The following is a 21567-nucleotide window of genomic DNA, read 5'->3' on the forward strand; positions in this document are numbered from 1 at the left end:
AAACACATGGCCAGTCGCTTTTGTGCCTGGGTTAAATCCATGATGAGTATCAGATTGTGACATTATGATAAGCAAATATATTTACTGTTTAAAGTGTTCATTGCTTAGAAAAAAGTTACTTGATTTTCAAAATATACGTGAGCAAATTGAAAATGCTCTGAAACAGATATAAAATGGTCTCAGAGTGGCTAGAATCATATGAAACAGAATGAACTGTAATACAGATGAGGCATTTTTGTATGCACTTTTGTAACTAGGCTTATTTAGCATAGTCAGGAGTCCTGTAATCTTCACACCATCCTGGTGTGAAGAAAAAAAAGCATGTCATTTTCTATCCCAATTTACTAAACTCCTTTTCTGGAAAAAAAATCATAATGTTGCGGTTCAAAGCACTTTTTATTTCTCTTCTAAGATATGTTCATGGAATTGCTCATTCTTAACTTGAGAGGATTCATGATGAGTGCCAGAAGACTTTCAGCAAGACAAAAATTACAGCAAATGCAGTTCTATTCTTGCCTAATGCTCACACAAGATGATGTCCCTCTCCCTTGCCCACTGAAGCCAATTGTAATATCCTGAATTAACGTCAGCTGTCAATGCACAGGTTAGGGAATCAGACAATACAGTAGAATGTTAGTTGCACAATTTCCTCCCTAGTAGCACAAATCTGTATCCATCAGTAATAGGTCTGCTGCGTATAACACTATGTCCAGTCAGTAACACTCCAGTGTAACAGTGACATATCTGTACCACCACACACCCACTTCAAATTTAACTGAGATCAATGTGCGCAACACTAACTGGGAAACATAAACATCCTTAAGTTTAGGTGAGTTAATGATATGCCAGGAGCTGCCTTTTCCCACTGGGTCATTAAGTGGATCTTTTGGTTTCGAAGAACTGAGAATGTACACAGCTTGCTAATCTTTGCACAATCATAGTTTTCCTTGGCATCCAACATTACCATTCTGAGTTAAGTGTACACCTGCCAGTTTATTCATTGGGGTCTCTGTGTGATGCTTTAAATCATCTACTACGTTCTCCATTTTAACTTTTACCTGAGTGGGAGCAGTGTCAAGAGTTTTCTTCGCAACATTCTCCATACCAATCCCCGTCACAGGATGGTGTGAAGATCACAGGACTCCTGCAAAAGAAAAAAATGATCAATACTGATTTATCGCTTCCATTAAGTCAATGAAACTCATACAAACTTCATTTTTGTATTGAATAGTTTAATTATATACATTTGTTCCGCACTCTCAGCTATGTTTTAAAGTCAAATTGGTCTGCAGATGTGCTTGCAAATGCACTGGAAATATGACTGAAAGAAACAGCAGTCATTTTTTAAAATCTTCATAAAGATGAAGCATTTTCTTCTAATAAAAGAAATATCAAAATCTTGGAGCCATGGTAACTTTTATTCAGTGTAATCCAATATCTTGCTTGTAACTGGGCCATCCACACCTCTCATTCTTTTCCCAGCATCCTTGAAGCATCTTCGAGAACAAAGTTTCAAGGAGACAGTCTGTGAACTCTACGCAAATATTAAGATTTTTAAAATGTAAAGTGCTCAGAGCTTGCAACCGATTATTTTGCTTTCAGCTTCATCAATAAAGCGATTCACAAGCAGAACATTCAGACTTTTAACCAAATACCCTTGAGATGTGCAAGATCAGCCTAGCTCATAATAGCTTTACTTTCAGCAAATTCTCGACAATCATAATCATTCACTTTCTGACTTTGCTAATGTATCAACCTTTTCACAAACTACTTGTTTCAAATTTCCCACTGAAACATGTATAGTCTTATATTTGATTCACATGCCATCGGTGGGTGATTTTATACACTCTACCCTTTTACTTTTAAAGGTGAATGAGTTGAAGGTGCATTGTTGATAATGACAGCCTCCATTACAGCAGCTCACTCACATCACTGTCATCAGTAGTCTGCCTTTCAGCCTAGTAAACTATGGCATAAGTGATGCAAAAATCCAAAGCAGGCAGGCAGCAAACGTAAGGTTCTAAATCTGTCACCAGCACTCATCAAAATACGTTGGCCTTGCTCTTGAATTTTGATACGTTTCTTCTCTTTCCAGAACAGGCTTTCAAGGATTTTTGTATCAGATTCAGTTTCTGTTCTGACAAAGGGTCACTGGTCTCAAAACATTAACTCTTTTTCTTCCACAGATGCTGAATTTCTCTGGCAATTTCTGTTTTTGTTTCAATTTCTGGTGCTGAGTTTAGCTTTAGCAGCATAAGCAGTACTTTGAGATTTAAAAGAGTTATTGTATCATTGTCCATTACTGGTTTTAAACATACACTCAGGGGAGCTCAAAACAGATTCCAGATACTTATCTCCAGCACTTCAGATTTGACAGAGACTCATACACTGCACAGCAGAGGGATAATTGGAAACAGCTGATCAAAAACGTTGCCAAATGTAGGTTTAAAGAGGAGCCTCTGATAAGTTTCAGGAGAGAATTCCACAAAATAGACCTCAACAGCTCAAGTGAATGATCATTGGTGTAAAAGGAGGGGATGCATAAAGAGTATCTTGCCAGTGCAACAGATTGTTTGCAGGGTGGAATCATGAAGGATGCTGGATTGTGGGAGGAATTCAAAAAGAGGGGTGAACCTTTTTGTTTGGAACTTCTCCAAAACATTAGATATGTAGGTCAGAGAACAGCAGGGGTAGATGAAATGAGGATGGGTTCCTGCATGTCAGAAAAAATGGAACTCAAACACTCCTCTGTAGTCATAAACATGATGTCACTTTAATGGAATACCAGACAGGGACTGCCAGTTCTTCTGGAAATGCAATGTAAAGCAGAAATGGCCAGCAGCTTCAGCAGAGGAGAGGGAAAACTAGCTGAGGTAACAAAGCAAGAAAGGAAGGAAGCATTGCAGACCAGAAAACTAAATAGCAATTTAAATAGGGAGGGAGGTGTTGGCCTAGTGGCATTACCACTAGACTGTTAATCCAGAGATTAAAAATGTGTTGCTGGAAAAGTGCAGCAGGTCAGGCAGCATCAAAGAAACAGGAAAATCGACGTTTCGGGCATAAGGCCTTCTTCAGGAATGAGGAGGGTGTGCCAAGCAGGCTAAGATAAAAGGTAGGGAGGAGGGACTTGGGGGAGGGGCCCTGGGAATACAATAGGTGGAAGGAGGTTAAGATGAGGGTGATAGGCCGGAGAGGTTGGGAAGAAGATTGCAGGTCAAGAAGGCGGTGCTGAGTCTGAGGGTTGGGACTGAGGGTGGGGGGAGGGGAAATGAGAAAGCTGGAGAAATCTGCATTCATCCCTTGTGGTTGGAGGGTTCCTAGGTGGAAGATGAGGCGCTCTTCCTCCAGGCGTCGTGTTGCCATGGTCTGGCGATGGAGGAGGCCAAGGACCTGCATGTCATTGGCGGAGTGGGAGGGGGAAGTTAAAGTGTTCAGCCACAGGGTGGTTGGGTTGGTTGGTGCGGGTGTCCCAGAGGTGTTCCCTGAAACGTTCTGCAAGTAGGTAGCCTGTCTCCCCAATGACTAGGAGGCCACATCAGATACAGCAAATGATGTGTGTGGAGGTGCAGGTGAATTTCTGACCGATATGGATGGATCCCTTGGGGCCTTGGAGGGAAGTGAGGGGAGAGGTGTGTGTGCGCGCAAGTTTTGCATTTCTTGCGGTTGCAGGGGAAGGTGCCGGGAGTGGAGGTTGGATTGGTGGGGGGTGTGGATCTGACAAGGGAGTCGCGAAGGGAGTGGTCTTTCCGGAACGCTGATAGTGTAATGATTACACCTCCTCCCACCCTGCCCCCTGTAAAAACGCCATCCCATATTCCCAATTCCTTCGCCTTCGCCACATCTGCTCCCAGGAGGACCAATTCCAATACCGAACAACCCAGACGGCCTCCTTCTTCAAAGACCGCAATTTCCCCTCAGACGTGGTTGACGATGCTCTCCACCGCATCTCCTCCACTTCCCGCTCCTCTGTCCTTGAGCCCCGCCCCTCCAATCGCCACCAGGACAGAACCCCACTGGTCCTCACCTACCACCCCACCAATCTCCAGGTACATCGTATCACCCTTCGTCATTTCTGCCACCTCCAAACAGACCCCACCATCAAGGATATATTTCCCTCCCCACCCCTATCAGCGTTCCGGAAAGACCACTCCCTTCGCGACTCCCTCGTCAGATCTACAACCCCCACCAACCCAACCTCCACTCCCGGCTCCTTCCCCTGCAACCGCAAGAAATGCAAAACTTGCACCCACAACTCCCCCCTCACTTCCCTCCAAGCCCCAAGGGATCCTTCCATATCGGTCAGAAATTCACCTGCACCTCCACACACATCATTTACTACATCCGCTGCACCCGATGTGGCTTCTTATACATTGGGGAGACAGGCTGCCTACTTGCGGAACGTTTCAGAGAACACCTCTGGGACACCCGCACCAACCAACCCAACCGCCCTGTGGCTGAACACTAACTCCCCCTCCCACTCTGCCAAGGACATGCAGGTCCTTGGCCTCCTCTATCGCCAGACCATGACAACATGGCAGAAGAGCGCCTCATCTTCCACCTAGGAACCCTCCAACCACAAGGGATGAATGCAGATTTCTCTAGCTTTCTCATTTCCCCTTCCCCCACTTTTTCTCAGTCCCAACCCTCAGACTTAGCACCGCCTTCTTGACCTGCAATCTTCTTCCCGACCTCTCCGCCCCCACCCCCTCTCCGGCCTATCACCCTCATCTTAACCTCCTTCCACCTATCGCATTCCCAGGGCCCCTGCCCCAAGTCCCTCCTCCCTACCTTTTATCTTAGCCTATTTGGCGCACCCTCCTCATTCCTGAAGGACTTATGCCCGAAACGTCGATTCTCTTGTTCCTTGGATGCTGCCTGACCTGCTGCGCTTTTCCAGCAACACATTTTTAAGCTCTGATCTCCAGCATCTGCAGTCCTCACTTTCTCCTTGTTAATCCAGAGACCCAGTAATATTCCAGGGACCCAGAAACCCACCACAGGTGTGTGGAATTTGAATTTAATAAAAATCTGCAATTTAGAGTCTAAGCGTAACCATGAATCATTGTTGATTGTCCAAAAAAACTTATCTGGTTCACTAACGTCCTGTAGAGAAGGAAACTGTCATTCTTACATGGTCTGGCCTACATGCAATTTCAGACACACTGTAATGTAGATGACTCTCAACTACCCTCTGGCTAATTAGGAATGGGCAATAAATGCTGACCTAGCCAGTGAGGCCCTCATCCAATTAATTTTTAAAAATTTGAAATAAAGTGTTCAAACTGTAAAAGACATCAATCACAGTACTGATTATAGAACTTGAATTTCTGCTTTTTATTTCAAATTTTAAGCATTCATCGCTCTTTTCACCTTAGCTCCAGTAATGCTTGATAATTTGACCTCTTTCGAAGCAAACATATTCTTGTAAGCAATCCAACTTGTATTAAGGGTCAGTGCTGTCAATGTTTCTCAGCAGCTGGCCAATGTTGCAAGTGCAATGTGCTCAGTTACGGAGTATTTTGAAATGATTCATGTTGAATCACCCTGTGTGTCTGGCCTGTGCACAGTCTCACACATATCAGCAACTGCTCCAGCAAAATCCAGCCTTGCCTCTAATGACTAAAATCTAACACTGCATTCCCTCACTGTGTTATCAACATAATCCCCCCAAAAAAAGCAAAAAAAAATGCAGGAAGAGAAACAGAGATAGACAGTTATAGAGATAGAAGGCCAGGTGGGAAGAAAGGGGGCCAGAGAAAAAAAAAGATGGGAAACAGGCCAGCAAGGTAAGGATAGATGGAGACAAGAGAACTTCTGGCAAATGCAGGCAGAGATGAAGAATCAGTGAGGTATCAATGTAGCATCCTGCACAACCTCTGGACAGACAATTTGGAATTGTTGAACTGCACTTGCTTTTGTAATGTAGGAAACTAAGTTTTCAAAAAGGAAAAGATCAGTGGAAGTGAATTAAGGACTGACCTTTCTACACCAGGCACAAATCCAGTCAAGGTGCAGGGTAAAGATCTCTGCTTTGCTGACTGCAAGAATACAGTATGAAATCAGTTCAAGCACTTTTACCCCAACTGCTAGTGATACTTGGCTTACAATATGAAACATTAACTAACGATACTAAACTATGTATCTGTGTTCCACTAACTCTGACTTCTTAAGCATCCCCAATTTTAATCACCCCACAATAGGGGTTGTGCCATCAGATTCCAAGATCTGGAATTCCCTGCATATAGCTCGACTCACATTTATGTCACTTTTCTCTTTTGAGACACTCCTCCAAACTTACCGTTTTTGACCAAGCTTTTGGTTACCTGATCCAATATTCCTTCTCTAGCTTAGTGGCATACTTTGTTTTACAATGCACCTATCAAGCATGTTGGGCCCTTTGATTATATTGAAGGAGCCATATAAATGCAACATGCTGTTAATGGCAATCACAAGCAGAGATGCAGATAATAACTAATGCATGAAACAGAAACATTTCGTTGACACATTCTTGTGAAGCTAATGAAGTGTAATGCAATATACACATAAGACCACAGTCTACCTACAGCAAGCTCCCACAAACTGCAATATGCACGGTGGCACAGTGGTTAGCACTGCTGCCTCTCAGCGCCTGAGACCCGGGTTCAATTCCCGCCTCAGGCGACTGACTGTGTGGAGTTTGCACATTCTCCCCGTGTCTGCGTGGGTTTCCTCCGGGTGCTCCGGTTTCCTCCCACAGTCCAAAGATGTGCAGGCCAGGTGAATTGGCCATTCTAAATTGCCCATAGTGTTAGGTAAGGGGTAAATGTAGATGTGGGGGTATGGGTGGGTTACGCTTCGGCAGGGCGGTGTGGACTTGTTAGGCCGAAGGGCCTGTTTCCACACTGTAAGTAATCTAATCTAATCTAAAAAAAATATACAAAATCAGTAGGCCATTCAACCTCTCAGGGATGCTCCAAAATAGGATCATTGCTGATCTTACAGTAACTTGAAATCCCCATGTCACCTACCTTGACAATCTAGCCTAATATGTTTAATCTTCTTTTCTCACAAGACAATGCACCCATTTCAGGTAGTGAACGAGTAACCCTTCTCTTAACTGTCTCCAATGCATTTACATCCTTCCATGAATACAGTGAGCAATGCTGTACACAGTACTCCAGCTCACCAGCACCCTGAATAATTGAATCAGAACCTCCCTACTTTGGCATTCAATTTCAGTCACAATAACTCATAACGATCCATTAGCTTTCATAATTACTTCCTCCTGTACCTGTACACTAACCTTTCATGATTCTCGGATAAAGACACCAATGTCTCTCTTAAAACTTAAAACTCTACAATCTCTCTTGATTTAGAAACATGCTGTTATTCTCCCTATAATTGGAAGACAATTTCACATTTTCCCACAATATTCCTTTTGCCTCTTCTTTAACAATTCACTTCACCACTACTTTTTTAAAACCTCATGTCCTCTTTATAATATATTTTTCTACCTATTTTATGCCATTAAAAAATTTGACAACTATATTGAGTCATAGAGCTTAAAGCATGGAAACAGACCCTTTAGACCAACTCATCCATGATTACCAAATATCATAAATTAATCCAGCCCCAGCATTTGGCCCACATGCCTCTAAATCCTTCCTAATCATACACTCATTCAGGTGCCTTTTAAATGTTGTAATTGTACCAGCCTCCACCATTTATTCTGGCAGTTTTTTTCATACATGCACCTCCCTCTGAAAACGTTGCCCCTTTGGTCCCTTTTAAATCTTCCCCCTCTCATCTTAAACCTATGCCCTGTGATTTTGACTCCCCCACGCCAGTGTAAAAACCTTGTCTATTCACCCCATCCATGTCTCTCATGATTTCATAAACCTCAGCCTAAAACATTCAATTCCATCTTTTCACCCAACCTATTTAGATAAATTATAATCTTTGAAGGCCAAGCATTGAGATCTGTGGCACACCATTCATTACATTTTGACAGATTGAAAATACCCACTTACACCCTCCCTCTGCTTCCTGTTAGTCAGTCACTGCTTTTCATGCCAGAGTGCTGCCTCTATCATGTGCTTTCATTGTTTTGCAATAACTTTTGATGTGGACTCTTATCAATTGCCAATTGGAAATCTAATTACAGTACACCCCACAATTTACTCTGATCCACATCATGTATCACCTTCGCAAATATCTCCAGTAGATTGATCAAACATGATTTCCCTTTCACAAAATCATGTTAACTCTGTCTGATTATCTGCAAACTTATCTATAGTGCCCTTCTTGAATAATAGCTAACATCCTCCCCATCAGAGATTTTAAGGTAACTAGTCTGTAGTTTTCTGCTATTGAGATTTCCCAATTTCCCTTATTTAATTTTTACGTAAAAATAGTGTCAGACCCACTTCTCTCTCTCTCAAACTGAATGAAAAATTCAATTATATAATGGTCACTGCTACCTAAGGGCACCTTCACTAAGAAATCATTCATTAGTGTAGCTCACTGCACAACACAAGATTTAGAATGTGCTATTCTGAGAAACTGATCTGATAACATTCAACGAATTCATCTAGGCTACTTTTGCCCATTCAACTTTTTCAGTCAATATGTAGATTAAAATCTCCTATGATTTGGAAACTGTAGAATGACTGACTGAGAGTGAGGCAGGTAGAGGGACTCAGAGGGCATGAACAACTGTTCAACACGTTTGAGGTTCTTTCAGCTTGTCCAGATGTCTTTCTGACAAGTTACCATTTTTCCATGCTTTATGTCCCCACCCTACGTGATCTGTACACGATTCCCACAACTGACTTCATACCCTTACCATTTCTCCCCAAACTGTTCTCTAAATGCAGTTCAACTCTCTATGCTGTGCAAATACCATTAGCTAACAGCCATTCCTCCAAATTTTTGACTTTTGTCATTTATAAAGTTTTGATTCCTTTATGATTCAGATCCCTATGCATGCCATTCTGCAGGTATATCTGTCAGCTACCAGATCACACTTGCTCATTTCAGTTTGCATATTAAGTTCATCTGCTTTGTTTTGCATGTTATATGCATTTGGGTACATAGTCTTTAACTTTATCCTATTACTCACTTTATAAATTCTCATCTCATTTGTTGATTGATTCTTAAACTTTAGACACTATACCTTGTCATGATTGGTTTGCCATTTTAATATTTGCTCTTCGGCCTTGATTCTACTTTTGATTTATTACATCTGTCCAAATTAGGAGCCTTGCCCCACCATACAGTTGGATGACTTTTCTATTCCATCAGTTTGCAGTTGCAAGGAATGACCTCACACACAACCCCCCACCCCCAAGGGTGGAAGTCACCCTACTGGTATGGATCCCACTTCCCCCAGCATTGCTGCCAGTGCCCCATGAGTCAGAATCCACGTTTCCCATACCAGTCTTTGAGCCAGGCATTCGTCTCTCTCTAATCTAATTTGACCAATAGCAATTTACACAAACCTCAGTTAATAATGCAGAGATTATAAGCTTTGCTACTAACATCCTTCTTAATTTGGCATCTAGCTTCCTAAATGCACAGAATCTCCTTCTTTGTTCTGTGTATGTCATTGGTACTGACATGGAACACTATGACTGAATCTTCCGTTCCCACTCCAAGTTTCTCTACATCTTGAATCCAGGTAACACAGCCATTTGGATTCATGCTCTGGGCTTAGAAGAAAGTATTAACTCCCTTTCTCGGACTGTCATCTGCTACCATTACATTCCGTCTTAAGCCCCAGTCAAATGGCTTCCTATACCATGCTTCCATAGTCAGTTAGCTCATTCACACCTGTCAGCCTTTATTCTCATCCGGACAAGCTGAAGGAACCTCAAACATGTTGAACAGTTGTTCCTGCCCTCTGGGTTCCTCTACCTGCCTCGCTCACGATCTTTCATTCTACAGTTTCCAAAAACTGACCAAATTAAAGTATGACTGCTGCCTGCTAAAAAGAAATCAATGTAACTTTTCCCTTCCCTGATGTGTGGCAGTGTCTGTAGTTCAGCATCCAGCTTGAACATTGAGCAAAGACACTCAACCTTCAAACTCTTGTTCTGAACCAAATTGGTATTCAGGAACTCTAATATGCTGCATCTGTGACACATCACCTGTCTTTCCATCCTTAATGGGGTCTTAGAAACTACTTAATTATTTTATTAAACTTTACATTTAGTTGTATAAAATTGCTCCTATGTCTTATGGTCTAAAGGATTGGGGCTATGCTGACTTAAGAGGTTAACATTCATAAAGATGTGGTCATAAATTGGAAGTGGACTTCGCTAAAACATTATAAGCATGATACATTGAGTCTTTTATGTAAGGTCTGTGCACAGATATCTTTTCGCTTTGGGAATTTGAGTTAAATTAGTTCGAAAGCATTTGGTAAATCCTGTAGAATTGTAAAATCCATTTGCTGTCAATCAAAGGAGGAATTTTATGAGGGAGTGCTTCACTTAAAGATCTGTTCTAGGTCATCCCTGAGGATGCTGGTGTTGCTATTGTTCACAATTGGAGCTGAGGGAGATTCTCTGGTTTCAGTTTTCAGGATATTTGCTGTGAGTTAGTTACAGCTTGAAGTTGGTGAGTGCTGCTCACTCGGAAGACAGTCACATTAAATGACAGTTAGGTTTGTATGGTAAGCAGACAAAAAGCTAACTTTATAATTACCAACATGGAATATTGGTGAGGCTTATTCTCAAGTTGAATGTTTGGTGAGGGAACTGAAATTGGAAGAATCTCGAGTGATACAGTGAGCCTTGTGGTAAAAGAAAAGCACCTCACAGATTGGCTTAGAAATTTTAAAAGGGCAACCAGAACAAGGGACCGTGTCTGAGAGTGAAAAACAGGAACATATTCCATCTGAAAATTGCCAGACTGAGGAAAATTAGTTTTCAGGGGACTGTGGGATATTTTCTATCCTAATATAGAAGCAAATGGATCTAAGACATCATAAAGCATAGAAGATTTCTCGGGACAATCAGAATTAATTCTAACATAGTAACTATATTGTTTATAATGCATACAACCACCTTTGCTTGTGTTTTATTTTATTGTGTGTCTTGGGGATTTTATAATATGTGCTACATGTTCACTTCATCTGAGCTGTGCACTTTGACTTCCAGGAATTTTTGTTCTTTTAAGAATAGTAGTCCACTACCTCCCTCGCACCTCGCTCCCCCCTCCCCCCACCTCCACCTCCACCCCTGGGAATATGTTCCACAATCTACCACAGAAGCCTGAAACCACAGATAGGAACGAACCCATTCACTTAACTGGGAAATGTACCTTCCCGGCAGCCTCCTGGTCCCTGGTTCCAGAAGGTTCTCTATAATATGTTCGGGCCGCGGAAAATGATTCCATAGATTCTAAAAAGGTAATACGCGGAGAAAAAAAAAGAGGTACGAAGGCAAACTGCCCAAAAATATAAAGGAGGATAGTAAACGTTTTTGTAGGTATGTGAAAAGTTTAAAAAAAAGATTGAGACTAAAATTGGGCCCTTGAAGACAGAAATAGGTGAATTTATTATGGGGAACAAGGAAGTGGCAGAAGAGTAGAATAGGCACTTTGGCTCTGTCTTCACTGAGGAAGATACGAGCAATCTCCCAGATGTAATAATGGTTGAAGGACCTAGGGTAATGGATGAACTGAAAGGAATTTATATTAGGCAGAAAATGATGTTGGATAGATTGTTAGGTCTGAAGGCTAGTAAGTCCCCGGAACCTGATAGTCTGCATCCCAGGGTACTGAAGGAGGTGGCTGTAGAAATCGTGCCCACATTAGAACATTGGAAAATGATTACCAATCAGTTCCGGATCAGTTCCTGCAGATTGGAGGGTGGCTAATGTTGCCCCACTTTTCAAGAAATGAGGGAGACAGAAAACAAGGAATTATAGACTGGTTAGCTTGACGTCAGTGGCTGAAAAGATGTTGGGGTCAATTATAAAAGATAAAATTATGACTCATTTAGATAGCAGTAAAAGAAAGGTCAGAGTCAGCATGGATTTACGAAGGGGAAATTGTGCTTGACTAATCTTCTGGACGTTTTTGAGGATGTAACTATGAAGGTGGACAAGGGAGAGCCAGTGGATGTAGTGTATCTGGACTTTCAGAAAGCCTTTGATAAAGTTCCACATAGGAGGTTAATGAGCAAAATTAGGGCACATAGTATTGGGGGCAAAATACTGACATGGACTGAAAATTGGCTGGCTGACAGAAAGCAAAGAGTAGTGACAAACAGATCCCTTTCGGAATGGCAGGCGGTGACCAGTGGTGTATCATAAGGTTTGGTGCTGGGACTGCAGCTGTTTACAATATACATTAATGATATAGATGAAGGTATTAAGAGTAATATTAACAAATTTGCTGATGACACAAAGCTGGGTGGCAGGGTGAAATGTGAGGAGGATGTTATGAGAATACAAGGTGACTTGGACAGGCTAAGTGAGTGGACAGATGCATGGCAGATGCACTTTAATGTGGATAAATGGGTCGTTACCCACTTTGGTGGCAAGAGCAGGAAGGCAGATTGTTATCTAAATGGAGTCAAGTTAGGTAAAGGGAAGTACAACGAGATCTAGGTGCTCTTGTACATCAGTCAATGAAAGCAAGCATGCAAGTACAGTAGGCAGTGAAGAAAACTAATGGCATGCTGGCCTTCATAACAAGAGGAATGGAGTATAGAAGCAAAGACGTCCTTCTGCAGATGTACAGGGCCCTGGTGAGACCGCACCTGGAGAATTGTGTGCAGTTTTGGTCTCCAAATTTAAGAAGGACATTCTGGCTATTAAGAGAGTGCAGTGTAGGTTCACAAGGTCAATTCCTAGAATGGTGGAACTACCATATGTTGAAAGATTGGAGCAACTGGGCTTGTATACACTTGAGTTTAGAAGGATGAGATGGATGCATTAAATGATGTATTGAGACGTAGAAGATTATTAAAGGATTGGACACTCTGGAGGCAGGAAGCATGTTTCTGCTGATGGGTGAGTCCAGGACCAGAGGACGGTTTAAAAATAAGGGGTAGGCCATTTAGAACAGAGTTGAGGAGAAACGTCTTCACCCAGAGAGTGGTGGATATATGGAATGCTCTGCCCCAGAAGGCAGTGGAGGCCAAGTCTCTGGATATTTTCAAGAAAGAGATGGGTAGAGCTCTTAAAGATAGTGGAATCAAGGGTTACTGGGATAAGGCAGGAACAGGATACTATTGTGGACGATCATAATGAATGGTAGCGCTGGCTCGAAGGGCCGCATGGCCTACTCCTGCACCTATTGTCTATATTATTAACCTTACCACCACCTGCTGTATTACTTTATTCCTTAGAAATAAAATAAAGATTAATCAGTTTCCAGATACTCATCTATTAACCAGATTATTCTCCTGGAGCAAAAGCATCAATTCATGGAGGCTAAAATGGTTTAGGCAACAGCAAAGAACACCATTTTCTCTTCTTCTGCTTAACTCCTCAAATAAATGAACTCTAGCACACTATTGTAAGTGCATGTCACACCAAGCTTGCTAGGTTAATTCGCTCCAAACACAAAGGTCTATCTGACTCCATTGATAAGGATCCAGTTTTAACCAGTTCTGAATTAAATTGCTCTTTGCCTGGAACCCTTAGAGGAAAAAAAGCCTGCTTAAGGCTGGCAACTACAGAACTTGAACTGTAGATTTTAGTTTAATGCCAACCACAAACTAAGTTAAATTTGTATAAAGTTTAAACTTTCATACCCAACAACTGCATGCATACAGTGATCAAATAAGATACCGTGCATTAATCATTTAATGGTGAGGGAGGAGGGAGAGAGGAGAAATAATAAAACTATACATACAAATAAAAAACAATTAAGTTTAAAATACAGACTGAAATGTTTAACACATGCACATGGATAGCAGTGAGTTGAGGACAGTGTAGGTTAAGTTACTATATTTTACATTAGGATTAAATCTCAGCACAACATCATGGGCCAAAGGGCTGGTTCTGTGCTGTACTTTTCTATGTTCTATATCAAATGCCTAAAATAGAAGGTATCCTCTCCCTAATAACATACATTACTTAACAAATCCAAACCCTCAGCTCAACAGTTAAAATTAGTCTCAATTACTCCCATTAAGGTTACTTATATAATGCAAAGATGGTTACTATTCAATATGTCATGCCAATGATGGTTTATTAAAAGAGCTTTCCAATTCATTTTCATACTTCAGCCTTATCATAATTCTGAAAATTATTTCTCAAGTACATGCACAAATGCTATTTGAAAGTTACTATGAAATCCTTTTCAGGAGTTAATTCCAAACTTTAACAAACTCTTGTTGAAGAAATTTTCCTAATTCGCCATTTAGTTCTTTTGCAAATCATTTCAAAGTTATATAAGCACGGATTGGGTATAACACAGAATGAGGCCACTCATCCAATTAGTTTTTCCACAGAGCTAGCATGTACATAAACTAATTCAATCTTCCCATCTTTTGAGGTCATGCAAACTTTTCCTGCTCAGACAATTATCTAATTTTCCTTGAAGGCCACAATCAAATCTGCCACAACCTCCTTCTCAGGTAGTACACAGCAGATTAAATGACTCACTTTGTAAAAACGTTTTTCCCATGTCACTGGTCCACTTGGTAAACAAAACAAATTTATCCTTACTTGCTTCATCAAAATCCTACTTAAAAAGTGAATACATTTGCTAGATCTTCCTTTAGCTTTCTCTGTTTCAAGGAGAACAATCTCAAGTTTACCCATCTTTCCTCTCATTTAGACACCTGCTGCTTGAGATAGAGGCAGCATTGTAAGCTCACATGGCCTGAGAAATTGTTCAAAAGAGAAATTAAGAGTGGAGAAGCAAAGCTAGCAATACATCATGTTTGTGGTCCTCACATCAGAGAGTGGGAGGTATGATAGGCCGGGAGATTACAAATCGGTTATTGGGAACAATGTGTCAAATTTCAGACATTTTTCAAGGATCATTGGATGAGGGGAAAGATCAGAAAATGCTGAAAATATTCAGTGGATCAAGCTGCACATGTGGAAAAAGAAGCAGTGAACATTTCAGGACAATTATTGGTGGAGAACATAAGTGGACTTTTAAATTCTTACAACCTCAGGCCAAGGTCGTAATTCTCAAAAACAACTTATTCAGAAGAAATAAGAGATTGACTTTAGGAATTTACTGGTATGTGTGGCTCTGTGCCCTCATGGGCAATATATTTTAGCATTAGCAAAGATTTCAAATCCTAAACTAATCTAGTTTGATTAATTGCAAATTGACCATCTTCATTTTAATCAGATTAAATAAAAACCAAAATCCTTGGAGTACTATTGCTGCAAAGACAACTCCCTCAGCAAACAATCTCAAGGGGTAGGCTCTGGAAGTTTAAGAGCAATGTGAATCAGTTTCAGGTTTCTAACAATAATACACCAGTGGAACTTAAAACAGATGTCCAAGCCCAAGAGTCTTGCATTGCTTTGCTACAGCAGCAGGTTGGACCTAATCTACGGGTTCAGGTATGTCTCAGTAGCAGAAAAACTGCACGCTGCACAGTAGAAATGGACATGCACCACCAGCCTTAAAGAACGCCAAGTTAGATAATAACTGGCTTTTCGAGCACCTCAAACATGGTAACAACATCCTAAGGCACTCCAAAAGATCATTATCAAAAATACATAGCACGGAGCTACTCGAGGAAGTAGAATGAAATTGAAGACTTGGACAAAGAGGGAGATTTAAAGACAGCTTTAAAAGAATGAGTGAAGAGAATTGTAGAGCAGGGGAGGTTGGGAGTCATTGAAAGAGGTGGAAAGGAAGAAGAGGGAAATTAAAAGAAAAGGCAAAGTTAAACAAACTATGTTGTGTGGAAAGTGGAGTACAAGAAAGAAAGAAAGAATTAACTTGCAAAGAAAATTTAAAAGATTATATATCCAAAGAATTGAAGTTGGTTTTGAAATGTTATATGGGAAAAAAATCATTAAGATAAGGACTTTGCATCTTTTAGATCACAAATGCAATAGTTAAATAATGTTCAGCGACAAAGGTAGCAATTTGAGCTGTGAACACTAATGGAGAATGAGAATTATAATTTCAGTCACAACCCACGGATGCAGATATACAGATACCCATTGCCTAAATTTTCACGTGTTTTTACGCACCTGCATATTTGTTTCTGTTAAACACTTGAAATCTGCAAATTATATAATCTCTTGTCCGGGTGAATGCAACAGCCCTTTGAGCACTAAGATTCCATAAAGCACAATTGCATAGATCTGTAATTTTCAGCTGAACCCTGGAATAGATAGAGACTTAATTTCTCTTTCAAAGAGTCATACCCTCAAAAAAAGATGCAACACTGCACGTGTCATCAGTCCAAACCATTAACACCCCAGCGAAGTTAAGCAGGAGTATTGCACAGTTGGAGAATAAGTGACAAAACACTCATTACACCTTTCACAATTATATACTTATTGTAATCTAAAATACACAGCAGTTTATTTATGGAAAAGAAAGACCCCCAAATTGGCAACATGATATTCATAAGATAAAGTATTTTATTAAGAGATAAATGTTTAAGGGATAACTATAAGCATGGACATCAGAAGGAATTCCCCTTTTATTCCTTCTCAAAATGGTACTAAGGAATCTTTTACAAGAGTCAAACAAGTCTTAGTTTGACAACACTGCATAAGCTTTTAAAAAGAGGCTTTAAAATTAGTAGAAGGCAAAGGATGGCAACAGCAGGAGGGGAATACATGGGCTTACAAAGCAAAAGGATATGGTGGCAATGCACAGCCACTATTTAAATAATGACACCCAGAGTTGGACAGGAAGATCAAAATCAGAAAAATAGCAAAATGTTCAAAAGGGGCAGAAAATGGTAAAAAGGCAAAATTAATGATTCTTAAATGGACATAATATTCAAAACTTAAAATAAATTAAAAGCATAAATAAGATTAATGGGTATTAGCTTATAGCCATACAGAGCCATTGTTACAATGGGATTGAAGCCAGGAATTAAACATTCAGGGATGTGTGACTTTTTAAAAAAGCATGCAAGGGAAGGGTGGTGGGTAGCTTTGTTGGTATAAGATGGAATAAGGATGATAGCAAATTTAGCAGAAAAGACAGCTGAAGAAACTGGCAGACATTTAAGAAAATAATTCATGACTCACAGCAAAGCTGCATCCTAGTGAGGAAGAAGTATCAGAAATAGTGGAATTGTAGGGGTTCCTCAGAGTAGTGTCCTAGGCCCAATTATCTTCAGCATAATCTTCCTTCCATTGCAAGGTCAGATATGGGGACATTCACTGACAATTGCACAATGTTTGGCACCATTCATGACTCCTCAAATATTGAAGCAGTTCAAGTTCACATGCAACAAGACCTTCATAATATCCACGCTTGGGTTGAAAAGTGGTAAGTAATATTTGAGCCAGAAAAATGCCAGGCAATGACCATCTCCAATAAGGGATAATCTAACCACCAGCCCTTATATCCAACAGCATTACCATCACAGAATTGCCCATTATCAACATCCTGAGAGGTAACATTAACCAGAAACTCAACTGGACTCACCAAATAAATACAGTGGTTACAAGAGCAGGTCAGAGGTTAGGAATGCTGCAGTGTGCAACACATGTCTCAACGCCCCAAAGCTGGCCCACCGTCTACAAGTTAGAAGTGTCATGGAATACTCCCCACTTTCCTGGACAAGTGCAGCTCCAACAACACTTGAAGCTTTATAACATGCAGGACAAAACAGCAAGCATGAGTGCACATTTACAAACACTCCCTCCGCCACCAATGCACATTACCAGCAGCATTTACAAGATGTGCCACAGAAATTCAAAGATCCTTAGACAGCATCTTCCAAAGTCACGGCCATTTCCATCCAGAAAGTCAAGGACAGCAGACACATGGGAACACCACCACTTGCAAGTTCCCCTCCAAGCCATTTATCACCCTGACAAGTATATTGCTGTCCTTCCAGAGTCACTGGATCAAAATCCTGCAATGCCCCTAATGGCATTGGGAATCTATCTACAGCACATGAACTGCAGCAGCTGAAGGCGGCAGCTCAACACCACCTTCTCAAGGGCAACTAGAAACAGGCAATAAATGCTTCCCAGCCAGCAACACCACTAATATTCCATGAGAGAATAAAATAAACTTTTGGCTCCCTTTTCTAAGGAAAGATATATGAGCACTGGAAGCAGTTGAGAGGGGTTAACTAGAATGATTCTGGGTTTGGAGGTATTTCTTTATGAGGAAAGATTCAGTAGGTTATGCCTGTGCATGGGTTTACAAGAATGAGAAGTGACCTTATTGAAACATACAATATTTTTAGAGGGTATTAACATGGCAGATGCAGACAAGTTGTTTTCACGGATAGAAAAGGCTAAGGCCAGAGTAAGGGGATCAAGGGTTTTATGGAAGAAGGCAGGAGAATGGGGTTGAGAAACATATTAGCCACTATAAAATGGCAGAGCAGACTCCATGGGCAAAATGGCCTAATTCTGCTCCTATATCTTATAGCCAGAGGACACAATCTCAGAGTAATTGGTTGCTCCTTTAAGGCAGAAATGAGCAATTTCTTGCCTGAGAAATCTGTGGAATTCTTTACTGCAGAGGTCTATCAAAGCTGAATTGTTGCTTATATTCAAGGCTGAAATAGACACATGTTTTATTGAAATCATTAAGGGAATCAAGGGTTGTGGGAGAAGGCAGGAGAATAGAGTTGAGCATCATCAGACTAGCTGGGATCTCACTGAACGGTGATAAAAACTCAATTAGCCAAGTGGTATAATTTCTGCTTTTTCATGTAGTGTTTTTACACAGTGTTGAAATCACAGCCGAAAAGTGAAGAGACTGTCCCGCCAGATTAGTCTTTTTTTAAAAAACGGCCAGCTCAACTCATGAAACAAATATAAGGATTTGAATCCTCATACTACCACTAGCTAAGAATTACACAACCCAAAGTTTCATACCATTCTGATAATAACAATCAATATGACACACATGCCATTCTGGACTCTGTACAGAATCTGGATATCTCAACTAAAACAAGCATGACTGATTGGGCTGTTAAATATTGGAGGATGAATACTGAGATGGGAATGCTTATAGGGCACATAGCAAATTTGAACAAATCAAACCACACTGGACTTTGTGTCACTGATCCCAGCACTGGAAACACAGATCAGAATCAGAAATATTAATACGTATGTCATTTTTATTACAACTAAGTTTCCAATTATTTCATATCTAAGAGATATTAATGAATTGCATTTACATAGGGAAACTGTAATCAAATGGTTACAGCAAATAAAGTTTTAAAAAATACTTTGTTTAACTTGTTGATTAGCAGACATTGGAACTCCCTGTCCTTCTGCGCATAGGGTCACATAAACCATAAGACCATAAGACATAGGAGTGGAAGTAAGGCCATTCGGCCCATCGAGTCACTCCGCTATTCAATCATGGCTGATGGGCATTTCAACTCCACTTACCCGCATTCTCCCCATAGCCCTTAATTTCTTGTGACATCAAGAATTTATCAATCTCTGCCTTGAACACATTTAACGTCCCGGCCTCCACTGCAATCTGCGGCAATGAATTCCACAGGCCCACCACTCTCTGGCTGAAGAAATGTCTCCGCATTTCTGTTCTGAATTTACCCCCTCTAATTCTAAGGCTGTGTCCACAGGTCCTAATCTCCTAGACTAATGGAAACAATTTCCTAGTGTCCACCCTTTCCAAGCCATGTATTACCTTGTAAGTTTCTATTAGATCTCCCCTTAATCTTCTAAACTCCAATGAATACAATCCCAGGATCCGCAAACAATATTTTAGTTTAGCAGCTTATCGTAAGGAGGGTGTCTCAACAACAACTTGTATTGATGTAGCACCTTCAATATTGTGAAATATCTTTTGGTCACAGAATGGCTGAAGTAGATAAGCCTAGTAGACTTTAAGATGGACTTATGCCCGAAACATTGACTTTTCTGCTCCTCGGATGCTGCCCGACCTGCTGTGCTTTTCCAGCGCCATACATTTCGACTCTGTCTCTCCAGCATGTACAGTCCTCACTTTCTCCTTGAAAATGGATTTGGAGAGTTTCAAACCCAGACATCTCATGTCAAAAGCCACTAACAGCAGAGCATTGAAAAACAGATAAAGACAAGGGGGCAAGATTTAATGGAGCACTGAAAACACAGCACCTCTTCAACATTGCTCTGGAGCATTCAAGTGTACTCAGGCTGAACTATTGCTCAAGCTCAAATTTTATCCACTGCTGCTTCTTATTCACTCCTCCAAACTGGTTTACTCACTTCAGTTTTGCCAGAATCAGAGTTCAATCTCTTTGCGTGTGTCATCATTAAATTTTACTCCAATCACATGGAGAATGAGGTAGAGTATTAACAGAATTCTGGCTTCAAGATATCACAGATTGAAATATGACAACAGACATAGAGACCTGCATAGACAACAAAGTTGCACTAGCTTCCTGGCCTCTGCACTAAAGTTTAAATATAGCGTAAAAGGATTAATGATGCTTTGCAAATATTTTAAAAACTGGATTTCATATCAGTCTAGATTCACTAATAGCTATAATATAACTATCATAAAGCTACGAAGTAATTTTGAAATATGATAAATAAGTAGCAAAATTTCAGAAAGCTGAGATGAGAAGTTCAAACAGATTTAAAGTTAGACAATTGTAGCCACAAATAAATTGAAGAAAAACAACCTCCTTATAACAGACACACACTAGTAATTCTGGCATCAGCCTCCCAATCTGAAGACAAAAAATAGGAGTGACTAACGGAAATGATGATAATTTGAATGTGATCAATTAATATCTTAATATCCAACCTCAACTGGATCAATTAGATCCAGAATGATGGACTCCAATGGATCAAACGCAATGGATTTCTGTTACTTTGCCCTGCAGACATGCTTCCATCTCAGATGCCAGTCACCGGCATTTAAATTTCTTAAAATCAACCTACTTGGCTGCATTTTGACACATCTCCATGTCCACCATATCCCGAAATTGAACTTCAAGCTGCATCTTCTCCAGGTAAGGATACAACCACTACACCACAAAATTGTTTTTTTTTTAAAACAGTAAGTCATTGTTGGGTTAATGTCTTGAAATTCTCTATATGGCTACTCAAGAAAGACCTTCATTTTTGTAGCAACATTTACAACCTCAGTAAGTCCAAATAAATTTTTCAGTCCATTAAGTTCTTGCGAAATATGGGAAATTTTGCTTTGCAAGAACTCTGACAGCAAGGTTTATAGAACAGTATAGTCGGCAACCAGGGTGAGAAAAAGACCAGATAAATGGCCTTAGTTAAAATTTAAATATTACCAGAACACCGGAGAGGACTCAACTTTCTTCAAATAATGGTCTGGTATCTCTTACATGCACTTAAGAGGAATAAACAGAACTGCAGCTTGATATCTCATCCTCCAACAGTGCAGCAATCACAGTAATACATTGAAAGCGTCAACCAAATTGTGCTCAAGTCTTGAGACAGAATGCTTATG

At 40.5% G+C, this 21567-nt stretch overlaps 1 protein-coding gene across 3 annotated transcripts in view; it reads right to left on the bottom strand.

Moving 5' to 3' along the window:
- slc25a42 (solute carrier family 25 member 42) overlaps nucleotides 1–21567 on the bottom strand; it is a 42911-nt gene that overhangs the window by 14617 nt on the left and 6727 nt on the right. For 2 of the 3 annotated variants that reach the window (XM_072594351.1, XM_072594352.1), the window contains exon 2: nucleotides 1059–1144. In XM_072594351.1, coding sequence (XP_072450452.1) covers nucleotides 1059–1103 — 45 coding nt within the window. In that variant the 5' untranslated portion in view covers nucleotides 1104–1144. Of the gene's footprint in view, nucleotides 1–1058; nucleotides 1145–1928; nucleotides 1948–21567 lie in introns of those variants that run through there. The other variant, XM_072594353.1, reaches the window with a different exon arrangement.

This window comes from Chiloscyllium punctatum, chromosome 24, assembly GCF_047496795.1.
Source record: "Chiloscyllium punctatum isolate Juve2018m chromosome 24, sChiPun1.3, whole genome shotgun sequence".
NCBI lineage: Eukaryota > Metazoa > Chordata > Chondrichthyes > Orectolobiformes > Hemiscylliidae > Chiloscyllium > Chiloscyllium punctatum.